At 42.3% G+C, this 17,392-nt stretch overlaps 2 protein-coding genes across 6 annotated transcripts in view; both read left to right on the top strand.

Annotated features, from left to right (window-relative positions):
- grid2ipa (glutamate receptor, ionotropic, delta 2 (Grid2) interacting protein, a) overlaps window positions 1–9,890 on the top strand; it is a 31,633-nt gene extending 21,743 nt beyond the window's left edge. For 2 of the 4 annotated variants that reach the window (XM_082530134.1, XM_082530136.1), the window contains exons 13-23: window positions 682–1,013; window positions 1,931–4,339; window positions 4,473–4,560; window positions 4,956–5,045; window positions 5,182–5,378; window positions 5,466–5,621; window positions 5,914–6,000; window positions 6,087–6,216; window positions 6,387–6,505; window positions 6,604–6,768; window positions 7,985–9,890. In XM_082530134.1, coding sequence (XP_082386260.1) covers window positions 682–1,013; window positions 1,931–4,339; window positions 4,473–4,560; window positions 4,956–5,045; window positions 5,182–5,378; window positions 5,466–5,621; window positions 5,914–6,000; window positions 6,087–6,216; window positions 6,387–6,505; window positions 6,604–6,768; window positions 7,985–8,065 — 3,854 coding nt within the window. In that variant the 3' untranslated portion in view covers window positions 8,066–9,890. The remainder of the gene's footprint in view (window positions 1–681; window positions 1,014–1,930; window positions 4,340–4,472; window positions 4,561–4,955; window positions 5,046–5,181; window positions 5,379–5,465; window positions 5,622–5,913; window positions 6,001–6,086; window positions 6,217–6,386; window positions 6,506–6,603; window positions 6,769–7,984) is intronic. The other 2 variants (XM_082530135.1, XM_082530137.1) reach the window with 2 other exon arrangements.
- Window positions 9,891–10,079: 189 nt separating this feature from the next.
- On the top strand, window positions 10,080–17,375 carry slc5a11 (solute carrier family 5 member 11). Of its 2 annotated transcripts, none has more exons than XM_082530162.1 (16): window positions 10,080–10,187; window positions 11,424–11,576; window positions 12,339–12,410; window positions 12,499–12,603; window positions 12,692–12,751; window positions 12,864–12,968; window positions 13,068–13,173; window positions 13,257–13,337; window positions 13,426–13,631; window positions 14,222–14,357; window positions 14,531–14,638; window positions 14,727–14,877; window positions 15,554–15,722; window positions 16,148–16,363; window positions 16,683–16,857; window positions 16,965–17,375. In XM_082530162.1, the coding sequence occupies exons 2-16, from the start codon at window positions 11,424–11,426 to the stop codon at window positions 17,192–17,194; spliced, it is 2,073 nt and encodes a 690-aa protein (XP_082386288.1). In that variant the 5' UTR covers window positions 10,080–10,187; the 3' UTR covers window positions 17,195–17,375. The 2 variants fall into 2 exon arrangements, with proteins under 2 accessions (XP_082386288.1, XP_082386287.1); XM_082530161.1 differs by having other exon boundaries at window positions 10,080–10,795.
- The last annotated feature ends 17 nt before the right edge of the window (window positions 17,376–17,392 follow it).

The raw sequence follows: 17,392 nt of genomic DNA, 5'->3' as shown, positions 1-17,392 counted from the left end.
TATTGGGGCGTTGTCACGTTACCTAGCAACCACCTAGGTAACGTTGTGTGTGTGTGTGTGTGTGTGTGTGTGTGTGTGTGTGTGTGAGGGAGAGAGATTTTAGGGAAAACATAGAAGTGAAGGGGAATGACAAAAAAGGGCTGCAGAAAAAGAAATATATACAAAAATCCTGGGTTAAACGAACAGATTTGTTTTCCTGCTGTACATAAATACACAGCAGAGCAGAGGTTTGAGACAAATACAAAATTTAATCTCCTCAAAAAATTCTTTTCCCAAGGGCTAATTTATTTTTTTTATGACCCACGTGGGAAGGATCAGAGCAGTCCTCACAAATTAAATCTGGATCACACTGGGTTAGGCTCTGACGATTTAAAAATTTTACATCAGTAACAAAGTGCTGTCATCGAACACTGAGCTGCATACATATTTGGTGATGGTGGATGTGGAACTAGAAAACACACCATTAAGTACACCTGTCAGTCAAAAATTAGATTTCTCTGATAGTAATGTAATTACTGTATGTAATATGAACACGAGAATCATTACTTGTATTTGTTCTCATAATTCACTGACTGCAAGGTATCATTAAAGAGACATTTCTTTTAACTGCTACATTTCAACATAATTAAGAAAGGCAAGATTCTGTTGTCATCATTACAATATATCATTTCCTTGTCCTAGGTAGCCGCAAAGGCCCTTCATCCCATACATCCTGGCCGGAGCCTCTCCCCAGCCCCCCACAATCCCAGTTCTACCCATCAGGGTTAACAAGCCAGACCAGTGGGGAGTCCAACCCTTACATCAGCCTTGACAGTCCCCCTCCCTCACCTCCAGAACCCCCTGACTACCCGTCTAGCCCCCCTGCTCACCGCAGCAGCAAGCGCCGTTACACCTTCTCCAAACCGCCTCGCTCTGAAGACACGGACCGCTTTCTGGATGCACTGAGCGAGCAGCTGGGACAGAGGGTGGCAATTGTCGATGACTTCTTGACTCCTGAAAACGACTATGAAGAGGTAGAATCACATTAACACTGCACCAATTTTGCAAAGCACTGAAATGAAATTATCATCGAGTAACTGTTTAGCTACTGGGAAAACTAATGTTTAACTTTTCACAGTAATCAAAACTCCTTTAATTTCTACAAGGTGCTTTATGCAGTAAAAAATAAAATGCCTGTTAAATCCTTTGTGGCCACAAAGCACAGGACACACAAAGACATTGTTCTGTGTTTGTAATAAAAGATGCTGGGACATGTTTCCCCAGTTTGTTTAATATAAGATTTCAACAGTTTACCAGTTTAGTCTCTCTTGTTGTATAGGTCAATCTGTCTCATGCCTCTGGCTCCTATTTTGGAGTAGGTTATCTGCTTATATTTTTATTTTTGCAGTACAACATGTCATATTTGCTCAATCCAGCATGAAAGATGAATAAAAATTGTCTTTTCTTTATTTTTGTGACTAAGAATTGCATGTTTTAAAGGGTTCTATGTGCTTTATTTTAAAGTATTATGAAATTATCTTTGACCAGAATAGTCTGTTACCCTCAGTGAATTTCTGTTGTTTCTGTGACTTCAAACAACATCATAAAGCATCATTAAAATTTACTGCCAATCTTAAGGTTTTCTCATAGGTGGACTGCCTTGACCTTGGTGTTTTTAAAATCAAAGACAATTTATAGAATAATATGTGTCATAGAGAGAGGTTCACAAGCTGTTGTTGACCTGACAAATAAATCTTCAAATGAAAGAGCATGTAAAGGATTTAAAAACTTAACTGCAGCATTTGCATTGAAATACATTGAGGAGGTTGTAGAGAACCTGCTTACACATTTATGTATTTTATTTCTGGTTAACTCTTGTAGTTTGACAAATGTACCAAAAAAATCCACTTTGGCATTAGGTCTAATGAAGTGTAATTGGTGTTAATGCCAGGATGTTGTGCAGATGGGCTTCCCAGATGAAGAGGATGATGATAATGAAGACGATTTGGTGGTGGATGAAGAAGAAAGTGGAGGATTTGTCGCTCCAGAGCTCAGCAGCCCGAGTGATGTCCAGAGCAGCAGTGGAGAAGAAAATGCCTCATCTCTGACCTACTCATCTTCCTCTGATCACATTCCCCCACCCCCCATGACCCCTCCTCCACCCCCACCAGTCCAGTTCAATGATCCACCTCCGCCTCCTCCGCCCCCAGCACCTGCACAGAGTCAACCGCAGCACCAACAGCAGCAACAGCAGCAGCAACTAAGCTACACTCCCGAACACTCCCCAAGAACATACGTGCCCATCCGCCGGAAATCCGGCCCTCCTCCCCCACCTCCTCCCCGCAGTAATCCACCACCTAAACGCCACTCCTTGCATAAAGTCCTCCCTACAAGGGAAGACCTACAGGTGCATGCTACCATACAAGAGCTAAAAGCCTACCAAGAGCAACAAGCCTACCAGGAAAGGCAAGCCTATGAGGAGCAACAGGCGTATAAGGAGAGGCAGGCATATGAAGAGCAAAAAGCCTTTGAAGAACAACAACTCCTGCAAGAGCAGCAGGCCTTGCAGGAACAACAAGCTTATCAAGAGAAACTTTTCAAAGAGAGACAGGCTTATGAAGAGCAGAAGGCATTCGAGGAGCAAAAAGCTTTTGAAGAGCAACAGTTGTACCAAGAGCAACAGGCCTACCAAGAAAGACAAGCGTACGAGCAGCGTCAAGCCTACCAGGAGCAAAAAGCATATGAACAGCGTCAAGCCTACAAGGAACAAAAAGCATTCGAGGAGCTTCAAGCCTACAAGGAGCAAAAAGCATTCGAGGAGCTTCAAGCCTACCAGGAACAAAAGGCCTATGAGGAGCAAAAAGCCTATGAGGAGCGACAAGCCTATAAGGAGCAGCAAGCGTATCAAGAGCAACAGCTGCAGCAGATCTACCAGAGCCACCACTCGATGCCTGCCCAGCCAACGCAGCAGAAAGCCCATTCACCTCTTCCTCTTCAGTCCTTACCTCCTCTTCCCTCTCCAGACTCCGTCCATCACCACGCAAACCACCCTCTTTACATGATGCGCCAAGCACAGCAGCAGCAGGCCCACCAGACTCATCATCACCGACGTCTGTCCCGTTCTGCGCCTCCCCCACACCAGCCGTCACCCCAACCAACAGGCCATCCCAGCCAACAAGGTCAGTACGTAGAGGGCATCTACCAAAGTCATCAGAGTGTAAGACCCCAGCCCCACCATTCCTCAACTGAGATGCTCCACCAGATGCACCAAGCCCCGGCTCATCATTCCTCAGCTGAGGTGCTGCACCAGTTGCAGCAATCCCAGGCCCACCACTCATCTGCTGAGATGCTTCAACAGATGCAGCAAGTCCATGCCCACTACTCATCATCAGAAGTGCTCCACCAAATGCACAAATCCAAGGCCCATCATTCGTCAACAGAGCTCCTGCACCAGGCTCAACAGATGCAGCAAATACAGCCTCTCCACTCCTCCACCGAACTTCTCCACCAAGCCCACCAGATGCATCGAGGACAGCCCCACCATTCCTCAACTGAGCTGCTCCATCAAATTCATAAACCCCAGGCGCACCACTCCTCTACAGAGCTTCTTCATCAGGCTCATCAAATGCACCAACCCAAGCCCCATCACTCCTCCACAGAGCTTCTGCATCAAACCCAGCAAGAGCCTGCATCCCTCCCAGTTCAGCTAAATCGGGATGGCCACTCCCATCAGAGCAGGAGAAGTCTAAAGGGCCATCATCAAACTGAAGTGTCGGTGCAGGGGAGGCACCAAGAGCAGCAGATCCACCAAACCCACCACCCCCAGCCCACAAAACCCTCCCCCCAGAGACCCCACTCTATCCAGCAGACGCACCACCATTCCAGCACTCCTCAGATCCACCACATCCATCACATGACCCCACAGCCACCTCCTCAGGACTACCAGCACCAGATTCAGGTCATCCACCCTCCCCAGCAGCCTCACAGGCCCCAGCCCCTTCTCTCCACGTTTCAACCCCTGCAGCCACACCAACCCACCCTCTCCACTTTTCAGCCACTGCCTCAACACCCCCAGTCCTCCACCCAAACTGCCCGCCCACAGTCACAGCCCTCGCATCATTTGCTGCAATCTCAACACCAGTCACAATCCCACAGCCAGAGCCAGCCCCAGTCCCTCCCCCACTCTCTTTCTGACCCCACGGAGCACCTAGAGCCCCCACCACCTCCTCCTCTTCCCCCACCCTGCTCCCCTCCACCTCTACCAAGACCTAGTCTGTCCAGAATGGACTCCAACCATATGAGTGTAAAGAGGCTGCGCTGGGAGCAGGTGGAAAACTCAGAAGGGACAATATGGGGACAGGTGAGTTCTGATTGGAAGCCAAAGCTTCTCAAAGTGCCACCGAGTTTAGATTTAGAATTCTAAATGTAAAATATTTTGCAAAACTATAACATTTAGACCTTTTTTAAACTAAAAAAAATTGTGTTTCTAACAGTTGGGAGCAAATTCTGACTATGAAAAACTGCATGACATGGTGAAGTATCTGGATCTGGAGCTGCACTTTGGAACACAGAAGAGCGCCAGTGAGTATAAGGGGCTGTGTGCCTAACTGGAGTGCTTTTATCTGTGTGCACAGCTAAATATTCATAAGAGATAGGGAAGCCCAGTATAAAGAGTGAAAAATACTTTGATTAGTGATTCATTTGATGGGAAGACAACATTATACGTCAACATATCAGGTTTTCAGATGTCTTTAATCACAGTCCAAGGATACAGAGATTTTTAAACAAAGAACGAGGCAGCTTCCTCTTTGGGTTGAAGGACCTTGGCTTGATCTGTCATTGTACTCTATATAATTTGCCTCTAAGAAATCAATGTAAGCTATGTAAAAGGAAAATTTAGACTAAATCTGTTTGTCCAGTCTCTCTCACCTACCTTTCTAAATTTTGACATTTAACTTCCCCGGTCTAATTTTCAGTGCCTGCCCCAGAACCATCCCCTCAGCTAGAAACCTTCAAGAAGAAAGATGTTATAGAAATTCTGTCCCATAAGAAAGCTTACAATGCCTGTGAGTATGACTGCCTTTAATAAAATTTTTCAAATGTCATTTGTAATTAAGATGTCAAGATGAAAGTTAGAAACCATAGTTGTAGCTCTGTGAATCAGAGTTAAGTACTTTGATGATGATTATCTTCTGCCTCTAGCCATCCTGATAGCCCACCTGAAGCTGTCTCCAGGGGAACTGCGTCAGATTTTGATGAACATGGCCACAGACAGGCTGGAGCCAGCCCACATTAAACAGCTGCTACTGTATGCCCCCGATGCAGAGGAGGTCAAAAAATATGAAGAGTATAGACAGGACCCCAGCAAACTGAGCGAGCCAGATCAGTTTGTGCTGCAGGTACAGTTCTGGTTTACCGTTACCGGGCTACTTTTGAGTTTCATTGATCTTGCATTTATCTTGATCTGCCTGTTGTGCATATATCAGATGTTATCAGTACCGGAGTACCAGACCCGCCTCCAGTGCCTCCTCTTCAAGTGTTCTCTTCAGGAGAAGACAGAGGAGCTGAAAGGAGCATATGACTGTATTTACAATGCCTCCATGGAGCTGAAGACCAGCAAGAAGCTAGCTAAAATACTAGAGGTAGCCCTTATGTTCAGAAAGGTTATGTCACTGTAGATTAGAAACACATGAAAATACCACATACTTTTTTGACTAGTCTGTGAGATACTGATAAGAGACAGAGTCACTGTAGAAGCAAAGAAGGACATTCGCTAAATTATGTCTTTTTTGTGTGAAAGAAGAAGAAAAGAAGAAAAATTAAATTACTGGAGCAAAAAAATTACACTCATAAACTAGGGGTGAAAATTAACGATCAAGATAAATTACTGTTGATACAATAACAGATCTGCTTACTAATTTGTGCCCTGTTTAGTTTGTGTTGGCGATGGGGAACTACTTGAATAACAGCCAGCCTAAAACCAACAAAACTACAGGCTTTAAGATCAACTTCCTTACAGAGGTACACCGAATGATATTTAACATATTATGGAGTATTTATGTATGGGCTTGCATGTGTATTTTATGACTCCACAATATCGCGTGCAGCTGAGCACAACTAAAACAGTGGACGGGAAGTCAACATTTCTGCATATCCTGGTTAAATCGCTATGTCAACATTTCCCGGATGTGTTGGATTTTTCCAAAGATCTTACGATGGTTCCACTTGCAGCAAAAGGTAGATACATACATTTGCCTTTTAACATTCGTTGAGAGTGCCAAAAATGTACTGGCACGATTGTCAAATTTAAGTGGTTGTTTTCATTTTGGCTAGATCTGCTTTTTGTCTCTGAGCATCTTTTTCCTCTTGCCTCTGGTTTCCTATGTTGCACGCACACCTGCTTTTAGTAAACCAGAGGAACATCACCTCCGATCTGAATGACCTTCATACCACAATCCAGGACATTCGCTCAGCTTGTCAGAAGATGCCTGCGACCTCTGACGACCGCTTTGCTGTTGTCATGAGTGTATCCTTAAAACCCCCTCACTGGGGTCAGGGGACAAAGAAAACACTATGTAGTAAATAAGATTAAACATTTTTGTGCCTTAACTCTGTGGTGTTAAGAATTTCCTGGAAAACAGTCATCCTGCAATCCAGTCTCTGGAGTCTCTCCAACAGAGAGCCATGGAAGAATTCAGCAAGACTGCCTCCTACTTTGGAGAAGACGGCAAAGCCACAAATACCGAGGCCTTCTTTGGTATCTTTGCCGAATTCATAAACAAGTTTGAGGTGAGCAGGAAATATTGAGCCATTCTTCATTCAAATGATTATCTTTGTTGTGTCTGCAGCATATTTCCTTTGTAGTTCCCTCCCAGCCGTCTCAGTTGCTTTTGCTCAACCGCTTGTGATGCATAACCTAAAAGGTTGCAGATAAACAGTTGCACTGTGTTATCATCTGATGACTGCCTCATTACTTGCTATATTTTCTGCTTTGCCAGTGTTTTTATTTTTAGAGAGGGCCGTGCATTGTGTTTAGTAATGAGCACTGTCTGCATTAAATCAAAAAAGCACTCTGCTAGGTTACAGCACTGATAATGAGCTTCATGATGTAAACTAGCAGGGCCACTTTGTAAACACTCAGCATTCATTAACGTGTTCCAGCCCGCCAGACGTTTGATATTGGAGGTTTTAGATACTATACTTTTAAATTTTAAAAAAGCAGAGTTTTGAAAAATGTAACACTGTTTTGCATATTTCTGTCATTTGCATTTAGTGTTCAGTATGTTAAGTGCAGCAGCTCTTTGCTTTTCCTTTTTCCTCTGCTGCTTTTTCTTTTTGAACTTTGCTGTGCTTGTGGTTTTCAAACTTATCAAACTTTTATTATTTTTTTGTTTTTTTACACCTGTTTATTAACATTTCTATGTAGTGAGTAGACCACATGAATAAAAGTACAGGGCTACACCTCTTTGTCTATGATTTCAGGTGTATAAAATCAAGTACCTGCCCGTACCTTCTGGTTTTTATAAACATCACTGGGATAAGTCAGTTCATGAAGTTTCTCACCTCCCAGATATTCCACAATCAACTCTAAAAGGTGTTATTGAAAAGTGGAGGTGTTTAAGAACCACAGCAGCTCAGCTACAAAGGGGCAGACCACATAAAGTTAAGAGCAGAGTCAACCAGTGCAACCTACATCATTAACATCAGCGCAAAAACTGTGCACCTGGAGCTTCATGGCATAGGTTTCCATGGCTGAGCACCTCCTGCAGGTGTACTGTACACGTGGCCCAGTACTTTTGTCCATATAAGGCACGCACAACGACTGTCACAAAAAATACAAATATATATCTAGAAATATTACATATTTCAATAAGCAGGATGCATGCAACAAAGCAGTTGGTTAGAAAAACTAAAAATAATACTACATGGAAAAACAAAGGATGTATATAAAAGTAAATTAAAAGAAAATCCTGCATCATCTTTTTTCTGCATTTCTTTGCCACAGAGAGCTCTGAGTGATCAGCAAGTTGCTGAAATCCCAAAAAGCCCCAGGAGTCCACGAATGGCCTCCCCGCTGGCCTGGTAACACACATGCACGTGTGGAGATTACAACATGCAGTTGTTCATACAGAACAAAGTATACCCAAGTACACAAACATCCTATATACATATACCAGTATATAAATACACTAACATACAAGCACATAAACCACACATCACAATACCAAGCAAAAAAAACAAGTTAGATGAAGGGAAAAGCAGAAACATTGGCATCAAAGACAGATAATGTAGCTTTAGACCAGTGTTGTACTATATTATATGTATCTTCAATGATGAAGACCAGTCAGTAGACTGCAACCTTGTTTAACCTTCAGGATAACTCTGCTGTTTGATAGTCGCTCAGTAACATCGCATAGTTTAAGTAATATTTCTCTAAGCCCTCTAAGTTTAGGTCATTGAGCACCTGCATAGTGCGGTACGACAATGATTTAATAAAATCTTTGTGGCATAACCACGATTAAGACATAGATCCAAAAATAGATATTTAATTTAAATATATTCACACTCGTTGGTTCAGATGAAAGTACAAAAAGCAGTTTTTGAATTAGTTTGACCTTTTTAAGGTGCCCACCGCACTGAATGTAACCTAAATTCTTTACTAAGTGATGCTTGTTTTCTTAAGTAAGTCCTCAGCTTAGGATGCTTTCTTTGCAGCACTCCTTTAGTTTCAGTGGAATTTTCCATTTTCTACCATGCCAGCTGTGGTGGTAAGATTTTTTTTTTTGTATTGCTGTTGTATAATGCTTAACTCCTGACCCTACCAACTTGTGTATATTAATCATTGGCTCAAAGTCACTGTTGGTGGAATTTTCCATCTCAAACCGTGCCAATATACCAGTAGGATTTATTTATTTTTTGGATTGTTCATTTTGTTTCTGCATTGCTCCTATATAATGCTTTACTTCTTATCCTACCAACATGTACGTATATAAAGGTGACACTGGCTCCAGTCTCGAAGACACTGATAACAGATTGCCGAAGTGGGATTATGTGGATCTTACAGCGGGCACTGTGCAATAAATGAATGTTTAACTGTAGTCCACTGTTTGGTGTTATATCTATTAAAGTGTAAATAGGGATTATATTGTGCGTGTGGACTGTACAGAATAAGCCAGAATATGAAGAAAACATACGCTACAATTTATAAAGCACTTTGTTACTTTAATGTATTACCCAAGTATTTCTTTTACTGAATGTGTGATATGATGGGACCATAGAGTTATACCACTGAGAGGGCGAAATATCATATCGTGTAGCAGCATTTGATATCATTTTCACACACAACTAATAACGCAGTATACCAGCTGTTCAGATATTCCAGTGCTTTGTAAAAACTGAAGCTTATAGCTAATATTTTTTGAAATCATAAGACAAATTATTACGGTAACAGTTATGTGTGCAGTCAGTAAAACCTTTGTTTTCTAATGGTATAAGTTGTAATGTTCTGGCTAAAGTACAGAATGTAAACCTCTAAGACACTGGCGTTCATTTAAGGCCTACTAAGTGTTAAGTCTGTGTTTTGTATTGTAATCTAAATCTGACAAATATAAAGAGCTGTGTGAGATCCACATTTGGGTGAATGTCTTCTTCAGAACTTAAGCTGTCTTTATACAGGAATGCTGAATGGACTGTATTTATGCCAGGGCAAAATCAAACACCTCATATACCCGTGTCCTTACAACCTGATTACTGCTCCACATGGCATTGCTGCAACCAGTTAATCTCTGCTACTGAGGTGCAGTGTTAATGAGCCTTTGTCTTTGTAAGATAAGCCTGTATCTGCATTTTTCTCTCCTGGACGTGAACACACACACACAATCTCAATGTTACTTTGATAGCATACTATCACTGCCCACATCTTTAGTGTATTTTACATGCATTTAACACATTCAGCAATCACAGTTATTTTACTGGCAACGGGACTCTGTTGTGAAAAGACTTCCCTGTGTGGAGTAATAAATCTCTTACATTTTAACTACACCGTGTCGTGGACGAGGTAAAAGTGGAGTTTGATCTTTTGGAATGGAAGTGGAAGAAGCTTTGATTCCCAAGTCATTCATGACACATTTGTGAATCGGTTGGCTTGCACGAGTTGACTTGCAGAGAGCCCAGCTGGAATGATACAAAGTGTGACGGTGTACTGAAAGGTAAGCTTGTTTTATTCAATTAATATCCAACAGAAAGCCTAAGAGGGTAAAATGGCGAGCTGCAGTTGTTGCCGTTATCTCAGATATAGCTGTTTTGTCATTTTTAATTCTACTATATTGGAGGAACTTTGACTAAGTCTTAAACAAGCCAGCAGATGTGTTTAAGAGTGAAGTACTTTTGGTGCTGTATAAAGCAGTCTGTCTGACATGGTGGTCAACTCAACTGCACACGCGTACATATACTCATTGGCCACTTTATTAGGTACACATTGGGTTGCACAACTGCTCATGAAGGCAAATCTTTAATCATCTAATCACATGGCAGCAACTGTGCCAACTCAAGAGGACATGCTGAAGTTCTAACCAAGCATTGGAATGGAGGAGGTTTTTTTTTATTAAGGTTGTTTGTGCAAGATGAGCTCGTCTAAATATTTCAGAAATTTTTGATCTGCTGGGATTTTCCCACACAACCAGGGTTTCAGAGAATAGTCCAAGAAAAGAGAGGATATCTAGTGAGCAGCAGTTCTCTGGGAGAAAATGCCTCAGACTAGAATGGCCAAACTGCTTCAAGCTGACAAGAAGGCAAATACCCACTTGTTGCAACTAAGGTATGCAGAGGAGCTTCTCTGAACACACAACATGTCAAACGTTTAAAGTAGACATGCTACAGTAGCAGAAGACCACACCGAATACCACTGCTGTCAGCTAAGAACAGGATACAGTTCACATGGATTCACCAACGTTGGACAAAAGGAGACTGTAAAAATGTTGCCTGGATGATGAGTCTTCATTTCTGCTGCACATTTGGATAGTAGAGTCAAGGTCAAGGTAACTTTATTTATACCCATAGGCAAGGTAAATTTGCTTTACATCCCTTCAAAAAAATAAAATAAAAAAAGATTTGGTGTAAACAACATGAAAGCATGGATCCACTCTGTCAACAGTTCAGACTGTGGTGGCACAGGAGATTCCTGTCACATACGGTCAGCTGAGAAATCTGCAGCAACCGTGTGATGCTTTTGTGTCGATCTGGATCAAAATCTCTGAGAAACGTTTGCTAAACTAACTGAATTTATGCCATGAAGAAAAAAGCCAGTCCAACCCAGTTCTAGCAATGTGTAAAAAAAAAAAAAAGAGTCTGGTAATTGGATTTTATGTCTGTGTTTAAGGTGAAAAGAATTTTCTACTTCATTCATTGTTGGCTCCTGAGACTGACTTTAAATTCTTGGATTCCAGATGACCTTTGACCTTCCAGTAGAACGCCAGGGGACCAGCGTGCCCCCATCCCCATCCACATCGCCATCTCCAGGGCATGGCAGTACGCTTGACACCGTGGATATAGTGGTGCTGGTAATCTATTTTCTACTGGTGCTGGGAGTCGGCCTATGGGTAAGCACAGAAAATGATACCAACATTTTTACATGGCAATCTGTATTCTTTGTCATACAAACTAAAACGAATTCAGATCTAATGCCTTTAAATATAAAACATATTGTGAAGACCTCTGTATAGTATCTGTATCAGTGCTTTTTTCTTACTTAATCTTTGCAATCGGCAAATGTCCTTCAATGAGAGCAGAGTGATCTGTATCAAGCTTTATCAGAATTTACATTCCACTTTTTTATATTGCCCCTTTTCTTGCCCTTCTCCTATAATTAACTTCCTTTGATAACCTGGATGCTCACAAATGGAGATTAAAGATCATATTACTGTCCAGCGACAGTAAGAATGCAGTGTTTTTTTGTTGATAACAACAAAGAAAACACCTCTAAATGTAAAAAGGTGGATTTGAGGTACCTGTGTTGACACATGAAGGCACATGAAGCTACAGAGTTCACCTACATGGGTGGATTTTGTAGCTCTACAAGCTAAAATAAGTGAGCCGGTGGGTCTGAAAGCCAGCCGGGATCTTTAGAAGCAGACGCATTGTGATAATTTATACACAGAAGATACGAGGGATGTTTAGATTTGGGATTGGGCAGCGAAATTTGGGTTTTGTGGTCCCTGAGATATGTTGTCTTAGAAGTTTTAGAAGCCTTTTAACTTAATCTCTATCTTACAAATAGATTCCATCTCAGCATTATGAATAAATAGGTCTTCTGTTACTGTTACCTTTAAGAGGTTCTATAACATTTCCCATGTTTTTTCCAGTCCATGTGGAGGACAAAGCGCAGCACGGTGGATGGATACTTCTTAGCCGGGAAGAACATGACCTGGTGGCCGGTGAGTTGTGCAGAAACTCTATCTAGAGCACACTTTAAAAGTCAGATGGAGGCAAAATGTTCTGATTCGGACTCTCATCTATATTTAGGTGGGTGCTTCGCTGTTCGCCAGTAACATTGGCAGTGGACATTTCATCGGCCTGGCAGGGTCAGGAGCCGCAGCGGGAATTGGTGCCATTGCATACGAGTGGAATGTAAGAAAATAATCTGTCAAAAATAACTTTGATATGAAATATTAATAGGTTTAAATTCTTGATGGTGCTGATATTTGTTAACTGACAGGGTATGATGATGGTACTGCTGCTGGGATGGCTCTTCCTGCCCATTTATATTGCCTCTGGTGTGAGTTTTCTACACACACTCTGAACAAAAGAAACAATAAGTTGTTGCATGCATGATTTTGGTCATTTATTCCCCCGTGATCTCATAGGGCTTGACCTTATTTCTTCTACAGGTGACAACGATGCCAGAGTATCTGCAGAGGCGGTTTGGTGGTAGAAGAACTCAGTTGTTTATAGCCATCCTTTCCTTATTTATTTACATCTTTACAAAAATATCGGTAGGCTATAATCCACAATAGTGATTTATTTTGTGAAGCTTTATCTGGGTTAATTTCTTTCTAGTTTCTTAGCATAAACCTATGTGTGTTTTTGGCCAGGTGGACATGTATGCAGGTGCCCTGTTCATTCAGCTTGCCTTACAATGGAACATCTACCTGGCTGTGGTGCTGCTGCTGTTAGTCACTGCTATCTATACTGTAGCAGGTGAGCTACAGTCCCGCTCATGTTGGCTGTTCTGTATTTTACCAGCTTCTAGAAGTGCATAATGTGCTGTTTGCTGTTCACAGGTGGTCTGGCTGCAGTTATCTATACAGATGCAGCTCAGACTGCTATCATGCTGGCAGGAGCTCTGACCCTCATGGGCTTCAGTAAGTGAGGATATGAGTGAAAATCACAGCTTCCAGTTTCCAACCCTTTATGATCCAGCTGATCTGACTATTTTGTCTCTATGTGTAGGTTTTGTGGAGGTTGGAGGCTGGAATGCTTTCATGGAGGGTTACGGCAAAGCCATCCCATCAATTCGTGTACCCAACTCGACCTGTGGCATCCCCCGAGAAGATGCTTTCCACATATTCAGAGATCCAGTGACTTCTGACCTCCCCTGGCCTGGTGTTATTGTCGGCATGTCCATCCCCTCCATGTGGTACTGGTGCTCTGATCAGGTCAGTGATTTTCAAAGCTAAAGTTATGAAAGTTAAAGTTATGAAAGGAAGCTTTCCCCTCAGAGAGTGTTTAATCGGTAGAGTTCAAATCAAAGGCTTCATAGGCAAACCTCGTTTCTACAGTGAAGGCAGTTCAGAGCTCGTGAGCCCTGATTTACCAACATGAGCATTAAAAATGAATTTAAGATGTAAGATGTCAAGAGATCTTTCATCTATAAAATATAAAAGTACAACTTAGAGCTTTTACATCTTGTTGACGCCGATTAAAAATTTTCTCTGGAGTACTCAGAGAGTTTTAATCTGAAAATCCTCATCTTGAGAATTACTCCGTAAAGAAGCTGGCATGTTTCAAAGGTCCAACTGAAGTGAGATAAGAAAAAGCACGGTTAGTTTTAATTAGCATTTACAGTCTTTCCAGATACACAGCAGCATCTGTTTAGCCCCTGATATCTTACAAATTCCTGAGTGATAGCAGTAAGCTTTGTGGTTCCATTCTGCCTTACATTACACAGATATGTAGTTACCTGCTTTACATATATATATTTATATATATATTTATTGGTCAGCTTTTAATTCGGGACTCTCTGCAGGTCATTGTGCAGCGCTCTCTGGCTGCCAAGACCCTGACCCATGCAAAAGGAGGCTCCCTGCTGGCTGCGTACCTCAAAGTTCTGCCCTTCTTTGCCATCATGATCCCCGGCATGATCAGCAGGATACTTTACACAGGTACAGTGAGAACTGTAGGCTGCAGCTGGAATACTGTGTTTGACCTTACTGCATATTATAACATTAGCCTCCATAATGGTGCTGAAAGTGTGTGAGGTATTTAGGTAACACTAAACAAAAATATTGTGGATATTTGAGTTTGACTGACGCGGGTGTGTTTCTACTGTGCATAGACGAAGTGGCTTGTGCAGAACCTGAGGTGTGCAGAGAGATTTGTGGCAATCCAGTGGGGTGTTCAGACATCGCTTATGCCAAACTGGTCATGGAGCTTCTTCCTGCAGGTGAGAGACTCTTTCTGCTGCACCTCGTTTCCTGCTTCATGCTTTACGTGACGAGTCTTTTATGGTAACTGTGCGTCTTTCCTCCCAGGACTGCGGGGCTTGATGATGGCTGTGATGATTGCTGCTCTCATGTCTTCGCTGACCTCCATCTTTAACAGTGCCAGCACCATTTTTACCATGGACCTGTGGAAGAGTTTCAGATCCCGTGCTTCTGAATGGGAGCTCATGATTGTGGGCAGGTATGTGACCGCGTCAGGGCATTCTGATATAAAACATGCAGCATGTATATCGTATGCTGAGACTGAAGTTTGAGCAGAAAAGCATTTCTGCACTTTATTCTCACTTAGAGCATCTACATTTGGAAAACTGAGCATAGTATTAGTTCAGTAAGTCGATCTTGTTAATGCCAACCTGCGTAAACTTTTATGATTCAATCAACAAATCTCACACAGGGGACACTGTTTAAGTTGCTGCTGCTGCCTCTGCAAGCTATTTTGAATCCCACCCCCACCTCAGCTCCTTCTTTTTATGTTGTCTGACTTAATGAATGTAATCTTTGTGGTCTTTGATGCCTGCTCTGTTCTGTAAGAGGCGTTTTGATGCTGCTCTCCCCGCCTCCAGCTTTGCATGCATGCAAAATGAAAGAGTGGGGTGATCCCATAAGAGAGCTCATATATGAATTACTGCAGATGGAAATAACAACCTACTTTAATTAAAGTGGTCCTGTCTGAGAAAGCTTTGTATAAGGCCCTTTATGTGAGCTCATCCACCAAACTTTACTCAATAATGGCTAAATGCATTGTGTCGTTTAGATTCCAGCGCCTTTAGTTTTCTGCTCTTTGTCAAATCTGTGCATTGCAGAACCTCATTATTATTGCATAACGCCCGTTTTATGGTTTGATGTGTGTGCTGCAGAGTGTTTGTGCTTGTGTTGGTTGTGGTGTCCGTTTTGTGGATTCCAGTCGTCCAGGCCAGTCAGGGTGGCCAGCTCTTCATCTACATCCAGTCCATCAGCACTTACCTCCAGCCCCCCGTCTCCATCATCTTCCTCATGGGCTGCTTTTGGAAGAGGACCAATGAGAAGGCAAGATGTTTTTTCTTCTTCTTCAGAATGTTCTTGCGATTGATCAAGTAATTCATGGAAAATACACCCGCTGGTCACTTTATTAGGCACACCTGTTCAACTTCTCGCTACTGCAAATATCTAAACAGCCATTCACATGGCAACAACTAAATGCTGCCATGTGACTGACAGACGTGTTCAAAACGACTTGCTGAACTTGAATGTGACAATAAGGAAATTTAAGTGACTTGGCACAGTTGCTGTTTGGTGTGGCATGCTTCCAGCAACTTGTTGAATCTATGCCCTAAAGAAGTTAAGTTCTGAAGGCAAAAAGCAGGTCCAACCCAGCATTAGTGAGGTGTAGCTAATAAAGTGGCCGTTGAGTGTATATTCATGTTCCATTACACTGTGTATAATGCTGATGTTTGACTCCCTCCCTGGTGCAGGGTGCTTTCTGGGGCCTGGCTATTGGCCTTGTGGTCGGGTGTATTCGTATGTTACTGGACTTCATCTACCCTGCTCCACTGTGCTATGAAGAGGACGACAGACCTGCAGTGTTAAAATATGTTCATTACCTCTACTTCTCCATGTTGCTGTCCTTCATTACCCTCGTTGTGGTGGTTGTAGTGAGCTTGGCTACAGAGGAACCAAAACCAGAGCAGGTGAAGCCACTGTTAACTTTCAAGAAAATGCCGACTGTCTTTAAACACACTTTTGCTAAGACATGAGCAATGGATGGATGGAAACATTACAAGGATCAGCTCATAACATCACTCTGTAGCACCACTAGGTGTCAATAATACCACAGGGTACATTTATAATGAGACTGTCTTGTTAATTACCTTTTAAAGTCTGAAGAGAACATTTCAACATATGTAGTGTAAGTCGCACCTCTCTAGATTTCTTTAACTCTCAGAAAGTTTGACTGTCACTTTTGTTTCTTTAAAAAAACAAAAAAACAAACAAAAAAAAAACAAACAGATTAGTCGACTCACATGGTTCACAAGACTCGACCCAGTGAAGCCTCGAGAGCAGGTGTTTGCATCAGAGCAAAGCAGCACAACATTAGATGTAATTGCTATTCAGACTGATGATGTGGGAGCCACTGGGAGAGAGGTGGGAAGCAGCAATGGAAACGCGTGTCATCACAGGAAAGGTGGGTCTCTGTCCTGCTCTTTTCCATTTGGCAACTCTTCAGCTCAACGCATCTATGAGACAATTCCAAGTTATTTTTCCCCTCCCTCTCTCCTTTTAACCCTTTAGATTCAGCATCGTCTGCCAGCAGTGTACGCAGTCAGTCCAAGCTGATGTCTGCCCTCTACTGGCTGTGTGGGATGGAGAGACGGAACAAGGAAGATGATCCCGCTCCGCTTCCTGCACCTGAACAAACGATCTGTTCTCTGGAGGAAAAGCCCCGTCTACAACTCATTGTTAATGCAAACCTCATCATTTGCCTCTCTGTAACCGCCTTTATCATTGGTTACTGGGCTTGATGGGCAGTAAATGGACAAAGAATGGGCTGCATGAAAGACTGTAGAGATTTGAATGTTTTATTTTTTCACTCTTTGTAAAGTTTTATCTTAAAAATTATAAAAATGTGGTTGACTTTTTGTAATACGAATCATATAAAAATGTCATGTCAATTGTTGCTTAAAAAACAACAACAAAAAAAACCCCTCAAGTAATGGACA

This window comes from Aulonocara stuartgranti (assembly GCF_965226115.1).
Source record: "Aulonocara stuartgranti genome assembly, chromosome: 4".
Taxonomy (NCBI): Eukaryota; Metazoa; Chordata; class Actinopteri; order Cichliformes; family Cichlidae; genus Aulonocara; species Aulonocara stuartgranti.
Note: the sequence above shows the minus strand (reverse complement) of the source record. Positions and strands in the feature narration are given on the sequence as shown.